General features: G+C 38.5%; 1 protein-coding gene across 1 annotated transcript in view; it reads left to right on the top strand.

Annotated features, from left to right (window-relative positions):
- Window positions 1–18,388, top strand: part of inppl1a (inositol polyphosphate phosphatase-like 1a) — a 27,609-nt gene extending 9,221 nt beyond the window's left edge. Inside the window, exons 5-27 of the mRNA XM_087795213.1 lie at window positions 2,616–2,762; window positions 2,922–3,012; window positions 3,769–3,858; window positions 4,632–4,730; window positions 5,909–6,059; window positions 6,129–6,235; window positions 6,317–6,419; window positions 7,140–7,336; window positions 7,418–7,535; window positions 8,074–8,170; window positions 8,236–8,374; window positions 8,446–8,545; window positions 9,386–9,474; window positions 9,543–9,624; window positions 9,781–9,870; window positions 10,411–10,521; window positions 10,774–10,950; window positions 11,019–11,174; window positions 12,131–12,215; window positions 12,581–12,667; window positions 13,976–14,693; window positions 17,098–17,231; window positions 17,312–18,388. Of these exons, the coding sequence (XP_087651339.1) occupies window positions 2,616–2,762; window positions 2,922–3,012; window positions 3,769–3,858; window positions 4,632–4,730; window positions 5,909–6,059; window positions 6,129–6,235; window positions 6,317–6,419; window positions 7,140–7,336; window positions 7,418–7,535; window positions 8,074–8,170; window positions 8,236–8,374; window positions 8,446–8,545; window positions 9,386–9,474; window positions 9,543–9,624; window positions 9,781–9,870; window positions 10,411–10,521; window positions 10,774–10,950; window positions 11,019–11,174; window positions 12,131–12,215; window positions 12,581–12,667; window positions 13,976–14,693; window positions 17,098–17,231; window positions 17,312–17,411 (3,268 nt within the window). The 3' untranslated portion in view covers window positions 17,412–18,388. The remainder of the gene's footprint in view (window positions 1–2,615; window positions 2,763–2,921; window positions 3,013–3,768; window positions 3,859–4,631; window positions 4,731–5,908; window positions 6,060–6,128; window positions 6,236–6,316; window positions 6,420–7,139; window positions 7,337–7,417; window positions 7,536–8,073; window positions 8,171–8,235; window positions 8,375–8,445; window positions 8,546–9,385; window positions 9,475–9,542; window positions 9,625–9,780; window positions 9,871–10,410; window positions 10,522–10,773; window positions 10,951–11,018; window positions 11,175–12,130; window positions 12,216–12,580; window positions 12,668–13,975; window positions 14,694–17,097; window positions 17,232–17,311) is intronic.

Raw genomic sequence — 18,388 nt, 5'->3', positions numbered from 1 at the left:
AAACATTTCGCAACCTTGTATTTTCCCACATTAACACAATTTAAACACTTTAAAAACTACATCACTTTTCACAACATTACATCCCCCCTATTTAATTATTATATACTGAACCAAAAATTCATTTATTTCTTTAAGTTCAGGTTAAGTTCAGGGTTAAACGTAGGCTAGTGAAGGTGTCATGGGACTCACTCTGGTTGGCCGAGTTTGAGGAAGTGGGCCTTTTTTGCGGGGTAAAGAGGGATTTGAAAGAGTTGTTGATGTTTAATAACTCGGGACAAAAACAGTGCTTCTGTTTTTTGGGGTTTTCCGTCTTCTACAGCAGCCAGTGCATCATTGAATTGCGTTGTCAGTGAGGAATGCCAAAATATGTAGTAAGTAAGTAAGTAATTGTTATTTATATGTTCAATAATGCATGACCGTATGCACAAATAAATTCTGTGAGACGGCAGAGGTCGAGTCGCTTGTGACCATTGTAATTCTGTACCTTTTTAAGCATTTGGAACATCCCTGAGTTTAATACGCTTTATGGGACAGCAGGTGACTCCAAGGTTGTTGTGCACCACAGAGAGTGACACATTTTTAATGTACAAGTTTAAATGTATTTGTGTGTTCTTTTTCGGATTATTTATTTCCTGAAAAGAGTTATTTAGATAACAGACAGTCGGGGGTGTCAAACTTAATCACACAATGGGGCCAAAAACTTTTCGCAGTCAAAGTTGTGGTCCAAACAAAATGTGTGTCAAGTATGTGGAAGCGTGAGTCTTATTGTTACATTGTCTTTTCATTCTTAGAGGTTCAATTTAGAATCAATATCATCAAAATCCCTCATCAAATCAAAAGTCCCTGTGAACATTAATGTATATATGTGGCAGGCCTGTGAATAAACATACTGCACATGGATTAAACTTGTATTGTCATTAAAATAAGTTTAAATTGGATTTTTTAATACTACATTTAAAAGTCGAACCTAGACGATGTTTTCTAGATTATAACGTTGAACCATAAATTAAGACACTTCCACAAACCGGAACGAAGGGGAAGACGATGTATGATTTTCTCATGGAGTCCAAGTCTTTTGTGCAGTCTCAAGTAGTTCTGGAAAGAAGGAGAGCTTTGTATTTTCACTCTAAACAAGGTTCGAGAGATGCTAAATTTATCCTCTGTGAATCAAAATGGGAAATGGTGCAACTTCAGCTTTTTTTTTTAGTACTGTGGTCGAATAGAGGAGGCATGAGTCTGAAGGCATCTCAGTCAGAATCATTGCTTGGAAATAACACGCACTTCCTAAGAAACGGATAATATTCATATGCAAGCGTGACACCCTCTTGAAGGAAGTTGCTTCATCCTCTCTCGGTATATGTCATTAGAAATATCTTCGTTGATAACGCTGCAGGAAACACTGATGCACACGCTTCACAACTAACACCCACTTCTGTTCCTAGTGCCACATCTGGGTTTAACCACCAAGGAACATCAAACAAACCTTAATGGAGGAAAACTGTGGTTTTCTATTTTTGAAAATGTTGATTTACTTATCCAGCAAAATCTTAAATGCAGCATTTATAAGTGCATTAAAATCACGTTAGAAACTCCTTTGCTGTCTAATTTCACTGTTGATTTACACGTACTTGTGACTCTTTAACTATAAAAGTGTTAAAAGCAGTTGAAGTAGAGCCTGTGAACCACAAAGTGGTGTAGGGCAGGATCTTAGAAGAACAGTTGAAAGAGCCTGAGGGTGACAGACCTTAGTCAGCTCTACGGTGGAGACGAAGTGTGTCTGAAATATCGTAGATTCTGTGTTTTCTTACACACTTACCTGGTAACCAAAGACTTAAAATAAAGTGTGTCATCATGCATACAAAAGTTTATTCAAATGTAGGTTGTCATTAGGGGTGTGTATTGGCAAGAATCTGGGACCATATGTTTAAAGTTACAGGGGCATAGATACGATATATTGTGATACAGTAGTAACAAGGATATATTTGTAGTATTGTCCGAGTACTTGACTCCGATGTTGCAGAATTTAGAGACCACGAGACTCTTGACAAAGTCGTAACTGCAACCAAAATATGTCCAAACATCAACTTTAAAAGCTGCTGGTGCTGGAGTTGACTGTATCCTCTGGTCCTCAGTATTCGCCGGTATCTATCAGGATTCTATTATTCCTTAAGCTGTGGATGGTGTACTGACTGCTGCCACCTAGCGGTCAGAAGCTTAACTGCAACCCAAAAATTAACAAACGGTGTGAATATATTAATTTGAAAACCTAATTATTTTATCTTATACACAATTTACTGTTATAACATTTTCTCAAGCAGATAATTTTCATGCTTCACATGTTAACTGTGAATAAAAATATTTTTTATTTTATACACACTTTATACACACAAGACAAACCATTAAATAACCATTTAGAAAATAAAATACAATTAAAAAGCCAATAAAATAAAATAATAATATAATAAAAATTAAATAACGATAAAGTACTGTTTAATAATTGACTTGTTATCAAAGGAAATAACATTGTGATATTTAAGTGTATTAGTATTTTCCTCCATGCCTCGTCCTCATGATTGAAGTGTTTTCTGTGTTTGACTCTGAACTCTGTACTTTAGCTGTCCGGCAGCGAACGGCCTCAGCACCATCTCTCACGAGTATCTAAAGGGCAGCTACGCTCTGGACCTGGAGGCGGTGAAGCAGGGCGCCACCTCGCTCCCTCACCTCAACAAAACACTTGTGTCTTCATGTAAACGCCTCAATGGGTGAGAACACCACCTTTTTTTTTATCAACGCCTCATTTATGTGTCGTGTTTAACTTCAGAAATCTGTACAAAATCTCTCGTTTGACACAAGTTACCCTCAATAATAACCGTTTAACAAGCAGAATGAGTCCAATAGTCAATAAACTCTTTCTGTCTCAGGGAGGTGGACAAGGTTCTCTCTGGCCTGGAGATCTTGTCGAAGGTCTTTGATCAGCAAAGTGCTTTTATGGTCTCGAAGATGATCCAACAGGTATGTCTTTAATAAAGTGAAGTGTCGGCAATGATTTATGTTAAATTAAACGATAATAAAGTACATTCAGGATTAGTGTTATTTTATCACAATCTTATTTTTAATCTCCATCTTTACTGTTTCTGTTTACATGAGGACCTTTTGTAGAATCTTTTTTTTTTGCGTTGGTCTTCTTATGTCGGAGACCAATTTTTTTTTGTGTTGAGCCCTTTATAATCAATTGAGGATTTACGTTTATTTTCTATTGATAAAGACAAAAGAACACAACAATATTAGCCCTGCCGGTGAAACGTTACTTACTCAGAATGTCAACGACAAGAACTGCATCTGATCAAATCTGTTCACAACAATGAATGCTTTTATGAACACTTTTTTTAAATTATATAATGTAATAAATATAAATATCTTGTCTTATGACACAATCTTCAAACAAAATAATGAAACTTTTTCAGCTATTTTTAGGTGAGACTAAAACGGTCTTTAAAAAAAATTGATTTGAAAATAATTTATTTAGCACGATTTGTAATAATTATATTATATTTCCATGATAATAAAACATAAGGATCATGAATTTATGTGTTCTTTCAAAGGCTTTTGATCAACAGTGTTTGGGGCAGAAAATCAACCATTTCCTGCATTCTCATAAAGTTCAGAAATACTTTCAGTGTGATGTTGCTTAACCACTATTATCTCAATAATACGGATGTAGTTTCAACCCAGTCAAGCTCTGGTTCTGATGTGTTTTTCTCCCATCAGTCGGTGAACCAGGGTGGAGACCAAGAGTTGGAGAATCTTGTCACCAAACTGGCCATTCTCAAAGACCTGCTGTCGTCCATAGAGAAGAAGGTACGCTCTTAATCCAGCACACAACGTTGGATTTTCATTTTTTTAACTCCTCCTTCACCAGGATGTTGTGGTTTGACACTATACTTTCAAGCCACAAAATCATCAACCATCTTTCATAAATAAAGCACAAGTCGAAGTATCAACTTCATGTGACCATTAGTCGTCCCTCACCATATGTCGCAACTTACTTTTTAGCTTTTTTTCAACAGCAGTTAAAACTAGACGCAACCACATAACTTGGTGGGAGGCACTAATTACCTACCCTACTCATAGTGCCAAAAAAAACTTCTTAACTCCCACCATGCCTTTCCACAAACCATTAGGTGCGGCTCATTGGTCGCTACAATACTGTATTTAAATTCTACGTCTAGGTGGCTTATGTAAAAAGCCATCGACAGCTGTGATTGGTTTGTCCAGGATGACCCCTCATATGAAATGTTGATTTGCAAATAAATGTTGTTAATTTAAACTTAATAACCGCAATAAACAAGGGACCATTGTAGAAGCATAAAGATGTAGCCAGAATGTGATTTAAAAAATCTAATGACAGTAAGTGTGCGAGCAGTGTGTTGAGCTGCTGGCAGGGAAGGAAACCAATCAAGTGATGCCTCCGACTCCACCTCCTCTGCTCCTGTTGGGTCACATCCAGGAAATGGGAAGCCGTTTCCTTGTTGACAACGACGCCGCAGCTGGCAACAATACTGCTGCGTGTGTGCGAGCGAGTGTGTCGGCCTCTCCTTATACTTTCTTTTTTTTTCTCTTTCTTTTTTTAGGCCCTGAAAGCCCTTCAGGACATGAGTTTGTCTTCTCCCTGCTCGCTCCCTCCTCTCTCCATGAGACACAGCAAAGCCATCCCTGTGCAGGCCTTTGAGGTGCGTGCACACACACACACACACCCACCAAGTCGCTAACAGATGTTAGCATTGATTTTAAAAAAACTATTCAGCCTTTTCTGAAAACGATTGCATGAAAGTTGACATGAACAACGTTGCAGTCGATCATATGAATTGAGTATGGGGTGGATGAATAACTCGGGTGGTTTAATAATGTTTTCAGTCTTCATTGAAGCTCAGTGTTCAAGGAGATTTGTCACAGGACCTGTTGAACTTGACTGCTCAGTGATGTCACTCTGCTGAAGAGTTCCCTGGCTCGGTGGAATGTTAGGGCTTCTTTCCTGTACTGTCATCAGTTAATGTGTCGTACCGTTTTAAGTCTTACTTTTTAAAGGAATATCAATCATAAAATCACTTGTGTATATATTTTTTTCTTCATATTTATTTCATAATTTTTGTACGTCTAAAATAAAATATTTACATTTTTAAGCGTGATTATTCATGGCGTTTGTTCATTGTTGCGATTAAGTTTGCATTGTCGTTGGTCATACTATACAAGTCATTGTATGTGACATTGTATGTGTAGCACAACATTTGATAGAATCGACGATAACATCTCTGTAAGCCAGGCCTGTATATTATGATGAAATGCTAAGAATTGAGTTAGACATTCATTGATTTGAATTAAATATCTTTATTTAACTTTTGAAGTATACTAATTAAAATCTTAAATAAGACAAATATGGATGCACAACAAACCTGGACAATATAACAAATATTAATAAATATCACATAAATTACAGTACAAAAATCTAAAAAAATAAATAATTAAACACTCACAATTCAAAATTTAAATGTGTGAACCTTAAACAAATATAAGATTAAGGTTACACCAATGGCTTATATAAAAATATTTTTTAACTTCTTATACAAACAAAAAAGAAAAAAAATGTGAAAGGCTCTGTCCGCGTTTGCTTCTGCCGCCACCTACTGTAGAGTGAGTGTAAGCGTTTTTTGTTGGCATTCTCCTAAATCACATGTATCTAAAGGGACATTAATCTACTTTAATATTGAAAGGTATATATGGCAGCCACACAAAGTGACTTTGAGTTTGACAATTCTATTTGGGATCATAAGCGAAAATGTCGATCCCATATAAATCGATCCCTCTTTTCTGATCATTGCTTGAGGTTTAGGTTCTTTCTCCCCAACTGCAGGTGAAACTGGACGTCTACCTTGCCGAGCTGACCAAGATCGGCAAGAGTCAGAAGTACACCCTGTCAGTTGACGTGGAGAGAGGATGGTTGGTGGTCATGAAGAAGGTGAAAGACAGTCAGGAGGACTGGACCACCTTCACACATGACAAAAGTGAGGAGAAACACTTTAATAACCACTGTGTTTGTTTTTTTTGACGCTCTGTCTGTCCTCGTCTCTCAGTTCGTCAGCTGATCAAGTCTCAGCGGGTCCAGAACAAGCTTGGTATTGTATTTGAGAAGGAGAAGGACAAGAGCCAGAGGAAAGACTTCATCTTTGCCAGTGCTAAGGTTTGATAACTTGTGTACAATACAAGTATAAAGTCGAGCTTCTGCGAACGTTCTAAGTTCTTCTGTTTCCTTGTGTTTCAGAAGCGAGAAGCATTTTGTCAACTGCTGCAGCTGATGAAGAACAAGCATTCCAACCAGGATGAACCAGACATGATCTCCGTCTTCATTGGCTCCTGGAACATGGGTGAGTGATAGAGTTGTGTATTGACAAGTATATTATTTGTTGTATCGTCGAGTACTTGACTCTGCTGTTGCAGAATTTACAGACCACATGACTCTTGAGGAAGCCGTAACTTCTTTCATTTGGTTTGAAACCAATATATGTCCAAACATCTGTTTTAAAAGCTGCTGGAATTTGTATCCTCTCGTCCTCAGTTATCACCAGGATCTTGCGGGATTTCATTGTTCAGCTGCGATTGAATTAGAAGTAGAAGTCATAGAATAAGTAGTAGAATAATTAGAAGTAGAAGTCGTAGAATAGAATAAGTAGTAGAAGAATTGGTAGTATAAGTAGTCGTAGAATCAGGAGTATTAGTAGAATAAGTAGAAGTAGTAGTGGGAGTAGAAGTAGAAATAGAATAAGTAGAAGTAGTAGAATTAGTTGTAAAAGTAGTAGAATTGGTAGTGTGTAAGTAGTTAAAGTAGTAGTAGGATTAGAAGTAGAATTAGTTGTAAAAGTACAAGTAGTAGTAATTGTAGTAGTAAGTAGATAAAAAGTGTTTTTAAAGGGGAAGGAGTTGAAATATACAAATATCACACATGTGTTTATCGATATCTTCTCACATCTCTTGTGAGTGATGGATTTATTTGACGTCTATCATGTCGAGTCTTTCCAAACCTCCTTCCGTTTTCCTTGTTTGCCAGCAACATCATTCAAACGTTCTTCTCCCGTGTGCATCTTCAGGCTCAGTGCCTTCACCTAAATCTGTGGCCTCCTGGGTTTTGTGCCGAGGTCTGGGGAAGACCCTCGACGAGATGACCGTCACCATCCCACACGACCTGTACGTCTTCGGAACTCAAGAAAACTCAGTGGGCGACCGAGAGTGGGTGGAGTCACTGCGGGTCATTTTGAAAGATCAGACGGAGCTGGATTATAAACTGGTGAGTTTAACTATTATTTACATGAATAAATATGCACTTTTATACTCGACCTGAATGACAATCTTCCGCTGTCGTGCACAGGTAGCGTTGCAGACTTTGTGGAACATAAAGATCGCAGTGTTGGTGAAACCAGAACATGAAAACCGGATCAGCCATGTGGGAATGTCGAGTGTCAAGACCGGGATCGCCAACACATTAGGTACTAAACTCCTTTAAATAAAAAAAAATAAATAATAAAAATGTTTCATTTCTTAAAGATAATCGTGCTTTTTTGGCACAACAGTTACATTTTTCAAAAGTTGTGAAGTAAGAATCATTGTTATTCAACTGTAGCAACATGCTAGTAATTGCTAACGCTAATGCTTATGATTGCTAATGCTAATGAAATTGTATTTTACTTTTCTGTGTTTTGTTTTTGGGTTTCAGTAAAAGTGAATGGATTTATCCCTATTGTTTCACAATTATTTGATCATTATTTTTTCGTTTACTTACTAATAACTTAATTGCTATTATTAGTTTTGCCTAGTTTTGTCATATAAAATACATATGCAGTGGTGGAGGTTGTTCACCTTGACCCAGAGACAACACAAGGGATACCACAAACACATTCGTTTTCAGGCCTGTGTCATGTGGATTGTTTAAATGTTTTTTGTCTGACACGAAAATGACAATAAATATACAGAAACATTTCTGTTATACTTTCCACTGGTTTTTAATCTAAATATACTTTTCTTCAGGCAACAAAGGTGCAGTGGGCGTGTCCTTCATGTTCAACGGAACATCATTCGGTTTCGTCAACTGTCACCTAACTTCAGGGAATGAGAAAATTGCACGGTAAAGCTGAAATTAAACTTCCGATGGAACTACCGTGTTTTGATTCTGTGTTTCATCCCCCACAGGCGTAACCAGAACTATCTGGATATCCTGCGGCTCCTTTCGTTAGGAGACAAACAGTTGAGCTCCTTCGACATCTCGCTTCGGTTCACCAACCTGTTCTGGCTCGGAGATCTCAACTACAGGTTGGATATGGACATCCAGGTGAGCCCTCTCTCGATGAGAACTAGTCCCGCTGAGATTCCTACTCAACTCTGATCTCTCTCCTGATCCAGGAAATACTCAACTACATTAACAGGAAGGAGTTTGAGCCGCTGCTGAAGGTGGACCAGCTCAACCTGGAGAGGGAGAAGAACAAAGTCTTTTTGCGATTTGGTTTGTATTTCTCCTCTTCATTACTGCAATGACTATAAAATCTCCACTTCACCGTTCGAAAATTCAAAAATTTTACATTTTCATTAATTATTTATTGCTAGAAAAACGCTAGTAAAGTTCTAATCTTGAACAATGAGTTAATACAGAAACCAAGAAAGATGACAAATTGTTTGAATACAGTTCAGATTTTGTTGGATCGTAGTTCAAAATTCAAAAGTGATTGATGGATAGATGGCAAACATTGTGTACAAATGTATACAAAAATTAAAACGAATAAATGAATGAATAGATTTTAATTATAAACAGGCATATTCATGGGTAATAAAACTGCTATTTAATTAAATAATTTATTTGAATTGTATTATTTAATAGGTTATATATGTTTAATATGTTCAGATATAATATTAATATACTAGTCACTTATGTTATTTGAATATACAGGTACTTTATTTATGTATTTATTTCATTCATTCTACTTAATAATGTATCCACACCAACAAAAAACTATACTGGCTGTAAACTTTTTCTGATTCTTATTCTGATATTTGTTTCTAGCGCCCTCCACTGTCAAAACACTGTACTTGCATGGTCGTGAAAACGGAAGTGTCTCCAGGCTTGTCGTCACAGAATATGCTTTCTGTGCAAAATCTTAGCCGTTGGCAATCAAAGGCCTTAAGTTTGACACAAATACTTTAGTGAGACATTTCTGCCTTATATAAACCAGATACATTTTAATGAACTATTTTATTTATCAGAACACAAATTGTTTTTGTCTCCAGTTGTTGTTGTTTACACACTATGATACAGTGGTCAATCTTATTTTGTTCTTTTCGTCCTCAGCCGAGGAAGAGATCTCGTTTCCTCCCACCTATCGTTACGAGCGAGGCTCGAGGGACACGTACGTCTGGCAGAAGCAGAAAGCCACAGGGGTAAGTCCGACAATGACAGAAATATATTTGCTTCAGTTTTGTCAACATGAGCTTTTTGTCCTTCTCAGATGAGGACAAACGTTCCTTCCTGGTGCGACAGAATCCTGTGGAAGTCTTATCCAGAAACACACATCGTCTGCAACTCTTATGGTGAGAGAGTGGAACCGCTGTCTCTGTATTTCCTGCTGGAAACAAACAATTACCAAAATAATGGTTTTTTTTTCTTGCTTTAGTTTGGAAGAAAAAGATTTCTGTGAAGGTCAAACTTCCTCTCTTTGTTTCACGTTGTCTTATCAACTGTTTCAGGCTGTACCGACGATATTGTGACCAGCGATCACTCCCCTGTGTTTGCAACATTCGAGGTTGGCGTAACCTCACAGTTTGTCTCCAAAAAAGGTGAAAAAAAAGTTTTTTTTGTCAAAGTATATCAGTGCGATCAGAATTTTGATTGGTTAAATTTAACATTACAAAGGTTGATACTATAAGAAAAATTGAATAAAATTATTTAAATATTTTTTTAATACATTAAGTTGTTTTAATACATAGAGATTAAAAGAAAATTGTCTTTTAAATTTGATATGAAAATGTTGGTATAATAGTGCCAGCATTTTTATATTCAATTTAAAAGTTCAAATATATTTAATTCAAAATGTATTTTCTTAAAATGATTGGTAGTAGAACAATTAATTCTCACTTTCAAAGAAAAAGATGGAATTAAATGACTATATTGAAACGTAAATCAACGTTTTAATATAGATATTATTGAATTAAACTAATGTAAATAAAATTCAACCTTTCAAAATAGAACCTATTGACTTCAATTATTCATAAAAATGCAATTCAATGCTTAAATAATTTCAGTAAAAAAATTAAAAGTTTCAAAATGTAAAATGTTAACCAAAGTGCATCTTTTTTTATTTGTCTGTTCTGGTCCAGGTCTTAAATCCTCTGAGCAAGCCTACATTGAGTTTGAGAGCATCGAGGCCATCGTGAAGACGGCAAGTCGGACCAAGTTCTTCATCGAATTCTACTCCACATGTTTGGAAGGTGAGCCGACACACCAGACTCGTCTAATTCTATTTCTATCAACGACATTTTCTTTTCTACGCTCCTTGTCCTTCCTCCCAAACTCAGGCAGTCAGTAAACCTTTTAACTAGCATCCATATTTGTCGCTCCAGAAAATTGTCCGAAAGCAAATCCCAACTTGTCTCCCCTCTCCTGTCCCGCATTTCCTTCCGCTCACCTCGATGCCCGTGACCTTTGCCCCCCTCGCCATACGCTCTGTCTCCCGTCTGCAGAGTTCAAGAAAAGCTACGAGAACGACAGCCAGAGCAGCGACAACGTCAACTTCCTGCGCGTGGGCTGGTCCAACAAGCAGCTGACGACGCTCAAACCCTTATTGTCCGACATCGAGTACCTGCAGGACCAGCACCTGCTGCTCACGGTGAAATCGCTGGACGGTTACGAATCCTACGGTACGGAAAGAGGAAGTTGCTGGTGCAATACTAGAAAGGTTCATGTTTTTTTTTATTCTTTCTTTCAGGCGAGTGTGTGTTGGCGCTGAAGTCGATGATTGGCAGCACACCACAGCAGTTCCACACCTACCTGTCGCATCGGGGCGAGGAAACTGGAAATATAAGGGGGTCCATGAGGGTCCGAGTCCCGTCTGAGAGAATGGGAACCCGGGAGAGACTCTACGGTAATTTTGAAACTCTGGATTGTGGGTAGTTATGTGCCTACGGTGCGTGTACAATAAACACAAAAGCAACAAGAGAATAGATGTGTGTATTAGCAAGAATTTGGCAATACGACACATATCGCGATACAAGGGCAACAATACGATATAATGTAATACTGTAGGACATCTAGTGGTCAGATGTTTAATTGCAACACAATAATGAACAAACGCTCTAAGTTTATACATGTTTATTTGAAGTATACGAATTTTATCTACACCAACATTTCTTACACATGTAATATTATTATCCAACATTAAACATACTGATGATTTGATTTTTTTAATAATTTGATATCCAATTCTTTATCATTTAATCATCATAACCTTTGTCATTTAAACATCTCAATTTATTTTATCTCAGGGTCAAGGTGACCTATAGGCCCGAAAACAAATGTGTATGTGGTATCCCTTTTGTTGTCTATGGCTTCCATAAATACATATGCAGTGGTGGAGGTTGTTCACCTTAACCCAGAGGCAACACAAGGGATACCACAAACAATTTTTTTTTCGGGCCTTCGGTTCACCTTGACCCTGAGATAAAATAAATTGATTGAGATGTTTAAATGACAAAGGTTATGATGATTAAATGATAAAGAATTGGATCTCAAATTATCCACGTTTATTTCTATTTACTCTTTTTATGCATCTATTTTGTATTATTTTTTCTGTATTTTAATTGTTTGTTGATAATACAAAATAGCTTAACACATTAGTGTCATTCTAGATCCAATCTAATCTTTGTCATTTTAAGAAGAAACATCCTTTTTGACTTTATTTCAGTGTTTTTGTAGTTATTTTTGTTCGATAATTAGCAACATCGCATTGTGTTAATCCATTGACTTGAGAAGTTGAGACCTAAATTGTTTGGATTTCTGTGCGACACCTGATGATGTTTCATTTTGTTGACTTCATTCTAGAGTGGATCAGCGTGGACAAAGACGAAACCGGCGTTCCAAAAGGGAAGTCCACCCTGGCGTCCAGAGTGGGACACGAATACGTCAAGTCAGTTGAACCTGGTTAACATTTTTGTCCTGCCGCACCATATTACTGTTTGTTTTAACCCATTAGCCTCATTTAGGGAAACCAAGTGCACCATATTTTTGTAACATCACATTTCAGTGTCAACACAATGTCAGCAAAAGACTTCTACAGCAGCTGCTACACTTTTCTTTTTGCAAAAACGACTTCTGTAAACAGACAAATTTCAGTTATTACATCTATTTGTATCATAAGTCCCAAATGATAAATACTGAAAAAAAAAGAAATTCACAACAGACTGAAGGTAACGTCTCTGATTATGAATATAAAAAAAGTGTAAAAATATTATTCATATATATATTTTTTAATGCAAAGCTTTTTGTCATCAGGCCGTCATTGGTCCGTAAGCAGCTCGGAGAGTTGGGCAAAGTCAGCGAGGAAGGAGAAAAGTCGAGCAAGGAGGAAACGGCTGCGAGGTGACGACACAAAAACACAAACTATTAATCAAATAACGAATTGTACAACATGATTTATTTGGATCGACGTCATGGTGTCAGACTGATCATGTGATCGTCAAATTATTGGACTAGTAACACGCCTCTGTCTTGTGGTATCTCTCTGGGTCAAGGTGACCCGATTTCCCAAAAACAAATGGGTTTGTGGTATCCCTTGTGTGGTCTCTGGGTCATGATAATCGACCCCCACCACAAGGGATAGCACAAACGCATATGTTTTCTGGCCTTCGGGTCACCTTGACCCTGAGATCCTACAAGGGTCAAAACCCGTCCCTAGATAATCTTGAATCCGTTGACTCTGTGTCGACTACATCCCTGTTGTTGATTTAAAGAAAAAAAAACACTTCCCGCTCCACTTGTACTTGTTGCTAAGATCGGTGGAGTGTTTATATGCAGTAGACCTTGGATATCTAAACATTTGAAACGTCTTCTACATGTTTTCAACTCTCAGTAAACAGTTACGCGTCAGAGATTTATGACCTCTTTCTATCGCACTTGCACTTAACATCCACTAGAGGGTTCTGCCTCCATTCAAACACCTCCTAATTACATCAAAGCCGTTCCAGTAGTCATCAGACAAAGACTAAGTCTCGTGGATCCACTTCAAATATCTACTGAATTAAAGTTAACATAATGACTGTATAACAGAACTTCATTAAATGTTGACTTAACACTGGGTGTAGCTGCAGTTTTTAGTACTTTAAGTCAAGGTAATTATATGATTCATTCAATTATCACCCATAAAAAATACTATAGTGTTTCCTCGTTTATCGATGAAGATTCAAAAAGTTAGTTTCTTTTTTAATTTACAACATTTTTAACCCTGTATAAGGACGATAAACACATGTGTGAATAAAATTGTCGTACTTTTAACAATCTTCAAAATCGTGAGTCGTCGCTGTGAGACAACATGGCTTGAAACTTTATTGACACAACCCTCTATTTGATTTGAATTGTCAACTGTTTTTTATGTGTAGATGTTTACAACCCTCGAAGTAAAAACACTTTTAATCATCTGTCGTAGGGGTGTGTATTGGAAAGAATCAACAATACGATATAGTGAGGAAAATGACTAAAAATAAATACATTTTAAAACCAAATTCAAAGTAGTTTTTTTTAAATGTGTTCAGTGCTGTTGATAAATAACAAATAAAACTACATTTAAGTAAATACATATTTTTCTCACACCCCTACTGTCATGTGTATGAAGGTCGTTTGATGCCTATCACAGGTTCTACACATATTCACTCTCTCTCGTGTGACCTCCAGACCAAAGCAGGATCCGTCAGATGGAGATCCTTCAGTCAGCAAGAACAGCTACAACAACCCGGCGTACTACATCCTGGAAGGGGTTCCCAACCAGTCCGCCGCCGCCATTTCTCCCGAAGCCCTCCAGTCGCCGACCTCTCCTGCTCCTCCTAAAGCTCCCGTGGCCGGGGCTCGGACTAAACCCCCCTGTGCGAACCCTCACGCCCGCAGGCCCCCGAGCGCTCACCCTGTCCGGGCCATAAGCGAGGAGGGGTCTTCGGAGGACGACGGTGCTGTCGGGGCGCAGGTCGGAGCCACGGTCGGGACGACTCTGAATCGACCGCCTCCGGACTTCCCTCCTCCCCCGCTTCCCAAAGGGGCCTTGGAGATGATCACGGAGCCCCCTTTTCCCAAACCTCGCTCTCTGTACCCGGACCTGGCCGAGGTCAGGATTCCTGCAGCGAGTCCTGCTGCACCTCTGGCTCTGGGCGATGGTTTTAGGCGAGGAGGCGGAGGAGGAGGAGGAGGAGGAGGAGGGATGCTGGATGATCAGTCTTGCTCTGTGCTTCAAATGGCAAAGACGCTCAGCGAGAGTGAGTTCTCGGGCCCGCCTCCTCGCGCCCCCTCCGCCCCGCCTCCTCTCAGAGGACCCCTGATGGGTCTGGGTCTGGAGGCCTGCAGGACTTTCCCACCCAGGAGCTGCATCACGGAGAGCATCGCTGAAGATCTCCCGGAGGAGGTGAGAAGTTCCGATGTTGTCGTCACCGTTTTAAAGAATCTCGGTCAAGAGCTTGAGGTCATGTCGGACAAAACGTTTCCCTTTCAGGACAAAACTAAACAAAAAAACGATTATTCTTGCAAATCAATGTTAACATTATCATTCAATTATTTTTTCTCGAGATCTTACAGTTTAAAATGCTTTTTTATTTAGTGTATCCTTTTTAAAGAAGTGCTGCCACAGCATAAAAGCAATAAAATAAAAGGGCAACTCATCGTCTAGATCAGGGGTCGGGAACCTTTTTGACTCAGAGAGCCATGAAAGCAAAATATTTGGAAATTTATTTCAGTGAGAGCCATATAAATAATATTCAGATGTAAGAATCTGTGCTTGACACGAATTCAAGCCCTTTTCCTTTGTTCATCAAAATCAACAAAGAATTCAGACGGGTTCATCCCTTTCCATGCCTCCATTTCAATATGTCCATCATATTTAAATGAAGCACAAGACTAAAATTTCTGTGATCTTGAAAAAATAAAAACAAATGAAAACATGAATTCAAACTAACAGTTTATATTTGTTCATTTTAAACATGTCTGATATGAATCACACAAGTGGATTAATTACATTTCAGATGAAGTTTAACGAGAATAAAACTGTTCATCAGTAACTTCACATCATCATCGCTTTGTCTGATCGTCTCTGACGTCATTAGAATGTGTGTCTCACCTGCACCTGTTTAACGTGTTTGTGTTTCTGCGTATTCTTATTACATTCGTGAGATAAAGGTAATTTACAAATAGTCATCATGTGATGGTGTATTAATACAAGTGTGTTTTAAGGACCGCGATCACAAAAGGAAAACCAGCATTTGTTGCGCTTTCATTGAAACCTGCAGCTTAACTTTGATGGACCTGACGTCATGTTTCTGTGACTCTCGTAGAGAAGAACCTCAAGCGATCAAACGAGCATTATTTTGTTCGATATATTATTTAAAAAAAACAAGCTTATAATTCTATATCTTTTTTCTGAATTGCGTAAAATGACTGTCGAACGTTTTGCTCTTTTTATTCTCGATTCATATGATCTTTTCTGTGCGTTCAGTGGAAGAGGCAGGAGCTCTGATTGGCTGCTGTGCATGTCAATCAAATTTTCAACCAATTGGCACAATAACCATTTGATTGACATGCACAGCAGCCAATCAGAGCTCTCTTTACTATTTTCTTATATCATATTTTATTAAATCACGCGATCTACTCGCAACAGCTTTGATCGCGATCGACGTATTGCCCACCCCTGAAACAAGTGATAATATTTTATGTTTTATCTGAAAAGCCGAAATCTGCGAGCCAGATGCAATCATCAAAAGAGCCACACCTGGCTCGCGAGCCATAGGTTCCCGACCCCTGGTCTAGATAATCCTTTTTTATAATTTCAGATCCAATTATTAATTTTTCTTATTTATTTATTAATTTTATTTATTTTAATTAAATAAAATAACTGGACAACTTGCTGTCTTGATAATTATATTAATTTAATTCCTCTATAAGCATTCTAGATTATAATCTTTTGTTTGTTTATCCCTTGTATTATCTCTGGGTCAAGGTGACTCAGAGGCATGAAAACAAATGTGTTTGTGGTATCCCTTGTGTTGTCTTTGGGTCAAGGTGAAAGACCTCCACCGCTGCATTTGTATTTCTGGAACCCAGGGAGGTTGTTCACCTTGACCCTGAGGCAACACAAGGGATACCACAAACACACTTGTTTTCGGGCCTCCGGGTCACATTTAATCTATTTATTCTGGCGCCCCTTAGTGCTATTAGAATGTAACTGCATTGTCAGAAATCCACCGGCACCGTCCGTGTTTGATGACAAAACAAGATGAATGTGTTGGGTTTGTTTCCTTTTTTTCTTTTTTTCGGAAGCATTAAAAAAATGACCAGTAATAATGGAAATGAAGGCATGTACCGTCTCAGTCTGTCCTTCCTTGGCACCATTATCACCTGCAGCGACATTTGTGAATTTCTCTGTGAGATGAATAAAGTATCTATCTATCTATCTATCTTATACGAACATTTTTAGAAGTGGTATTATTGAATTAATGGAAATGTAAAATTTAAATTTAAAAGGCTAGATTTTTTTATTATTGGAATTGGAATATTAAACACTATGTTTAAACCCCCCCCCCCCCCCCCCCCCCCCGGATTAATTAAGAAAATGTTAGAATTTTTTTAATGTAATTATAAAAAAAACCAAAAGAATTCAACCTTCCGATATAATAATTGTTGAAATAAATTGTTCATAAAAAACGATTTTTAAAAAACCCTAACATTTTAAATGTTAAATTAAACCATTCAATATACTGACATTGTGGACACAGGCTTTAAAGCAGCACTATGTAACATTCAACTGTGTTTGACTTCAGGCACTCTGGGGCAGCAGCAGCTCTTCCCTCTCAGTGGGGGAGTCGTCAGTGGGGGAGTGGCTGCAGAGACTGGGACTGGAGCGCTACGAACAGGGACTCCTGCACAACGGCTGGGACGACCTGGAGTTCCTCAGGTACCAACAAGTCAAAAGAGACGAGTCCAAAAGTTGATTTTAAAAATAATAATATTTTCTTTTTCTGTTATCAACTGCAGTGACATCACAGAAGAAGACCTGGAGGAGGCGGGAGTGTTCGATCCGGCTCACAAGAGAATCCTGCTGGAAAGTCTTCAACAACAGCAGCCGCAGAAATGAGCGGGACATCTGAGAGGACTTGACTATCAGGAACACTTTAGTTCACACGTGTAAGTCCTGGAACCTCTTTAACGACGGCGGTGTGACCTTGATTCAGAGCTGGAAGGACTGGTGCAGGTGATCTCGGTGTTGGTTGAGCGTTAAGAGGAAGCACGGCTTTGAGGACTTTCAGAGGAGAAGTGGAACGGCTCATTTTCGCAGTCTCAGGTAACCCCTCGACCACTTCCCTAGTCTTGTGCCGGTCGAACTTCTTCCTTCTCGTTTGTTACAAGCCTGTAAGAGCCCAGTGCTGACCCCTGCTGGAGAGACTTCAGAATGCTCTAATGTGAATTAAAAAAAAAGAATAATTTAACCTCATAAATATGCAAAAAAGATGCATCATTGTCTTCTGAAGCAACATAGTTGTTAGCCTGTGAGGTCCGAGTGAACACCAGCGAGCCTCCAGCAGGTGTCGCTACACGACAGTAGTCGTGTGTGGCTGGTGTTCTGGAATCATTTCTGAGCTGCTCAGCAACTCCTGTGTTGATGGTTTTATTAACGTCACGATAAAGGGAAAATGGAGTCAAACAACGAATCAAAAAGAAAATTCCAGAAGTCTCGACATTTCCGCGAAAAGTCATTTCATCCATTAAAAAAAAAAAAAAGTTCTCGTTTCTCGACTGACATGTTATAGACGCAGCCTGTTGTTGTAGTTCTCTGGTTTGACCGTTAGATGACGCTGCTACACCACAACGCCTTGTCAGACTGCGCTGAAAAGTTACCTGCGCATCTGCTTCCGGTGATGACGTCACTGCTCGATGACTGTGGTTTGATTTAACCCCAGAGAGATCATGACGTCATTTACAAATCTATTTGTTTTACGCAGGTGTGCGCTCGTGTGTCCTCGTGAATTCTCTAACACACTCCATTGTTTTCTCTTTGGTTGCATTAAGTTAATGTAAAATACTAAACTTTTTCAATTAAAATATTAAGATGGA

This window comes from Callionymus lyra, chromosome 7, assembly GCF_982586985.1.
Source record: "Callionymus lyra chromosome 7, fCalLyr1.hap1.1, whole genome shotgun sequence".
NCBI classification, from domain to species: Eukaryota; Metazoa; Chordata; class Actinopteri; order Syngnathiformes; family Callionymidae; genus Callionymus; species Callionymus lyra.
This window is presented reverse-complemented; position numbering and strand designations above follow the sequence as displayed.